The 4,867-nt window shown below is 33.8% G+C and overlaps 1 protein-coding gene across 1 annotated transcript; it reads left to right on the top strand.

The window, feature by feature from the left end:
- Positions 1–705: 705 nt before the first annotated feature.
- On the top strand, positions 706–4,237 carry LOC106753788 (calcium-binding mitochondrial carrier protein SCaMC-2-B-like). The gene is made up of 5 exons (XM_014635643.2): positions 706–969; positions 1,046–1,416; positions 2,539–3,327; positions 3,414–3,504; positions 3,622–4,237. Exons 2-5 carry the CDS (start codon positions 1,053–1,055, stop codon positions 3,797–3,799), a joined length of 1,422 nt encoding a protein of 473 aa, XP_014491129.1. The 5' UTR covers positions 706–969; positions 1,046–1,052; the 3' UTR covers positions 3,800–4,237.
- Positions 4,238–4,867: the final 630 nt, after the last annotated feature.

Below are 4,867 nucleotides of genomic sequence, written 5' to 3'. Positions count from 1 at the left end.
AGAATTCAGATCTTTAGAGATTAAATTCTGACTTATTTTGAAAACCATGCTGCTTTGAAAATATAAGCCTCCTATCCGGCTAAATAAAAAGTGGGACAGTACTATTACAGAAAAAAAATCTCATAATAATTCTTTTCATAAGGAAACCCCACTTTAATCTTCAAAATAAAGAATGATATGTCTTTGAAAATGAATATTTTAAAATAATTATTTATCAGTATTTTAGTTGACTACAGACATCATGATTTTTTTATTTCACAGTTATATGATCTAATGTTTTCTAAATAAGTAAAAAACATGTGAATTTAATATTTTAAAACAATTAAAGAGTTTTTTTTCAATTAATACAAAAACAGAAATATATAAACAATATAAACAATTTAATAAAACATATTTGATACACAAAAATGTGACGTAATTTAACTAAAAAATTATACAAATAAAATTTAATTTTAGAATAAAATTAAAAAACTAAAAATGTTTAACTCAAAATTTAAAATACACCAAGCAAAAATACCATTATTATTTGTTAGGCTGAAAAAATCGCCACCGACCCACGTGTACAACGCGCAACCACCAAAGGTGCCAAAGTTAAATAAAATTAAAAAAGTAAATAAGAAAAATCTGGAAACAGAGAAAATAACAATAGTAATAATAATAACAAAAAAAAGAAACCTTCCACACTGTCTGCATCTCAGCCTGTCCGATTCATTGCAATTAGATCCTAAAAACTATTCATTTATTTATTGGTTTTTTATTTGTGTTTAATAACTATTCACGAAGAAGCATAAGCACTTTTGGCGATGACGATGCGCGTGTCATTCCACGTATCGGGCAACATCGCCGGCGACCCCACTCATTGCCGCCGGTTGCAATATCACTCATGAAAACGTAATTTCTGAAACGAGAAGAGTCTCTGTCCGTCGTTTACGTCCTCCACGCTCGTTTCCGCGTTAATCCCTTTCCAAGGTTAAAGCAAAACGCACGCATGCTCTTATTCCCTCCTTCATTCCTATTAATCCTCTTTTTCTCTTTCTCACTTCAGAATTGGGATGAAGAAGGCGTCACCTGTGACGTTGGATCACGTGCTTCTGGCGTCGCAGGAGACGAAGGAGGCGCGTGAGGTGCGGATTCGGAGCCTCTTCGAATTCTTCGACAGAGAGAATCGCGGGTTCTTGGACTACGCGCTCATCGAGGCTGGTCTCTCGGCGCTTCAGATTCCGTCGGAGTACAAGTACGCGAAGGATTTGTTGAACGCTTGCGATGCGAACAATGATGGGAGAGTGGATTTCCAAGAGTTCAGGAGGTACATGGACGACAAGGAGTTGGAGATTTACAGCATTTTTCAGGCCATCGATGTAGCGCACAATGGCTGCATTTTGCCGGAGGAGCTTTGGGAGGCTCTCGTAAAAGCAGGCATGTTTCTTCTGTGTAGCGTAATTGTTTCATTTTATTGCAACTTAACTCGTGATTTTGTTGATGTTTGAGTGTTTCGGTTGTCTTGTGTTTGATTTTGTTTGTAGATTAGTTTGACATAGAATTGTGTTGTGCAAATTTTTGTTGAAATCCATGTCCACCTCTGACATGATAAAAAGAATGTAATAAGTACAGGTTACTCTCACTAGTTTACGCGCTAGCTTGAGTTTTAGTTGGACTTAAACTCAAATACTAAGATAATACCAGAGTTTATTGTAGTCATTTGTTGGACTTATTTTAGGTCACTCATTATCACACTGTTATTAGTTATATCAGTTACAAATTATGCTATCTAGTGGAGGTTAGTATAATGATTTATAAGTTTATCAAACGAAGGAAGATTTTAACAAAGGTATGGTATTTAATGAAGGGGAAAACATTCATTATATTGAAAACAAAAAGAAAAATCTAATAATTGTTAGTTTTTAAATTGATAAAAATCTGATACCTTAAAAGAATAATGACATTAAAATAATAATAAAAATCTGATAGAGGATATTACGTGCTCCTTATGAAAAGTTTGATTGCCATGGTTTGACCTGTTTGACGGTTTAAAATAGTGGTCACAAGTTATGTTCATCTCAAGTCACAAGTCTTTACCAGACCCTAATTACATTTTTATTGTAGTGAGGAGATTGTTGAACTTTTTGGCACATCTCTTCGTAATGAATGCAATTTAACTGCAAGGTTTGCTCGCCTAGGCTTTGGTTGCATTGTAGAAAGTTGAATGGAAAAGGAAAATGAAAATCACCTATTAAAACAACCTTTCCCTTGCATGTAGCCTTATTGACTAACTGATTTATCTGATTTTAGGTTGTTTTGATCGATAGTTATAACTGAGTACAGTAACATAAATCGAAGTTCAACTTCATTGCTAACTAAATTTTTCCTTGTTATTTTACCGACAAATTAACACAATATAAGCCCTCGGTATCTGATTCCGTAAGTTGAATTTGGATTGCTGGTCTGTAATTATTTAGTGCACTATTTTTGTGTGACTAAGATGTTATTAATTCTGTGATGTATTTCATTCAATAAGTTACGCTGGTCATTCTATTGTAGGGATAAAGATTGATGATGAGGAACTTGCCCGTTTTGTTGAGCATGTTGATAAGGATAATAATGGTGTTATAACATTTGAAGAATGGAGGGATTTTCTGCTGCTTTACCCTCACGAGGCAACTATCGAGAACATTTACCATTATTTGGAGCGGCTATGTATGGTTGATATTGGGGAACAGTCTGTTATTCCAGCAGGCATTAGTAAGCACATTAATGCCACTAGGTATCTGATTGCAGGAGGAGTAGCAGGTGCTACATCACGCACAGCAACTGCTCCACTTGATCGTCTAAAGGTTGTAATGCAAGTCCAAACAACACGAGCTCACATAATGCCTGCGATAAAAGCTATATGGAGAGAGGGTGGTTTGTTAGGATTTTTTCGAGGGAATGGCTTAAATGTTCTAAAGGTTGCCCCTGAGAGTGCCATTAGATTTTATAGCTATGAGATGTTGAAGACCTTTATTGTAAGGGCCAAAGGGGAAGAGACACAGGCTAATATTGGACCTATGGGGCGGCTATTAGCTGGTGGTATAGCTGGTGCTATAGCTCAAACTGCAATATATCCCATGGATCTTGTTAAAACGCGACTGCAAACCTATGCTTGTGAAGGCAGACGAATTCCTAGTCTTGGAACCCTTTCAAAAGATATTTGGCTTCAGGAAGGACCCCGAGCATTTTACAGGGGATTGATTCCTTCTCTTCTTGGGATTATCCCTTATGCTGGTATAGATCTCGCTGCGTATGAAACCTTGAAGGATATGTCCAAGCAGTATATTACTGGTGATGGAGGTAAACTAAAAAACTTATTCACCTGTGATGTTCCGTATCAGTTATTGCTTTCAATTTTTGTATTTAGATTTTATGGCATTCTGTAGAACCTGGCCCTCTAGTGCAATTAGGATGTGGGACTGTATCCGGAGCTGTTGGAGCAACGTGCGTTTACCCACTACAGGTGGTTAGAACAAGGTAATCTTGGCTGTTATGTGTTGTTGCTTTCTATGTAAATTGTTGCTTAAATATGTAGTGACTTCAACACTTATTGCTTTCTATGGAAATTAAAAATGAAACCCATGTCGATTTCAGAATGCAGGCTCAACGCTCTTATAAGGGAATGGGTGATGTATTCAGGAAAACCTATAAAAATGAAGGCTTTAAGGGATTCTACAAAGGAATATTTCCTAACTTACTCAAGGTTGTACCCTCAGCAAGTATCACCTACTTGGTTTATGAGAGTACGAAAAAAAGTTTGCATTTGGAGTGAAGAAATTTCCTTCATGGTAATTAATCTTATTGACATGGCTGACCGTTGGCAACTTCTATACATTGGGAATGGTTTTGCAGTGAAGATATTGATTACAAGAATAAAATCAACAATTGCTTATTGTGACAATTGTCTAAATCCATTATTTTTTTAAATAGCATTAAATCCTTCAAAATTCTTAGGAGGACAAAATTGGTTTGTCCGGCTTGGTTCTTCATTAAACTAAAATGAAGTTTCATATATCTATTAGCTCATTTTTGTATGATAGAGAAGCACACTGTACTCAGTTAGGATCCGATTTTGTAATTGTAATTTTGTAATATTTAGTGGCTCATATTGATCATCTTACGCTTAAAATTGATTGTTCCATTTGTTAAACTTGTAATTTTGTGTGTCACTCTGGTTCTGCATTCTATAACGTTATTTTAAATCTGCTTGATTTCTATTTTAAAGGTTTAGTGTTATTCTGTTCCTGAGCTTTTGTGGTCTTGAGGATGTTATGGGGAATACTGAAAATTTGAATTCAACATTAAGAAGTTCTTATAAACTTTTGTCTTTGGATCGTTTCGGTTAATAATTTTGTATTGTTACTTTGGACATCTAAAGGCCAGGGATAATATTTCTACTAATCTACAATGCTTAACAGGTCTGCAATGGAAGCCAATGGAATGTTTTAGATATAGAAAGTCTACCTATAAGTAATAAGACATTTTATTAGAAAGCCAATGGAATGTTTAATTAAGATTTAAACTTTATATAAATTTGGGTATTTTTAATTATATTTTAGAAAATTTATATTTTTCAATTAAGTTTGTACTATTTGTTTTTGTTGTTAAATTGGATGACAATTTTTATTTTTGCATTGTAATTACTTATTTTTTTATATGAAAAATAAAAAATAACTTCATTAAATTTTAAATTCTTAACAAAATTCAGTATTTTCAATTTAGTTTTTACATTTTACTAACTATAGATAATATTTGTATTTTAAAATTGAATATTTGTTATTAAATGTCGTTGAGATCTAAAAATATTTAATAAAAAATTTATTATATTAAAAAAGTTGAT

Source organism: Vigna radiata, unplaced genomic scaffold (assembly GCF_000741045.1).
Source record: "Vigna radiata var. radiata cultivar VC1973A unplaced genomic scaffold, Vradiata_ver6 scaffold_7, whole genome shotgun sequence".
In the NCBI taxonomy this organism is placed as follows: domain Eukaryota; kingdom Viridiplantae; phylum Streptophyta; class Magnoliopsida; order Fabales; family Fabaceae; genus Vigna; species Vigna radiata.
The sequence above is the reverse complement of the archived record's forward strand: the minus strand, read 5'-3'. Positions and strand labels throughout refer to the sequence as shown.

Coding starts and splice junctions, on each gene's coding strand:
- LOC106753788 (XM_014635643.2), top strand. CDS start 1,053: ATGAAGAAGGCGTCACCTGTGACGTTGGATCACGTGCTTCTGGCGTCG. Junction 1,417..2,538: donor GGAGGCTCTCGTAAAAGCAG/GCATGTTTCTTC, acceptor ATTCTATTGTAG/GGATAAAGATTGATGATGAG. Junction 3,328..3,413: donor GTATATTACTGGTGATGGAG/GTAAACTAAAAA, acceptor GGCATTCTGTAG/AACCTGGCCCTCTAGTGCAA.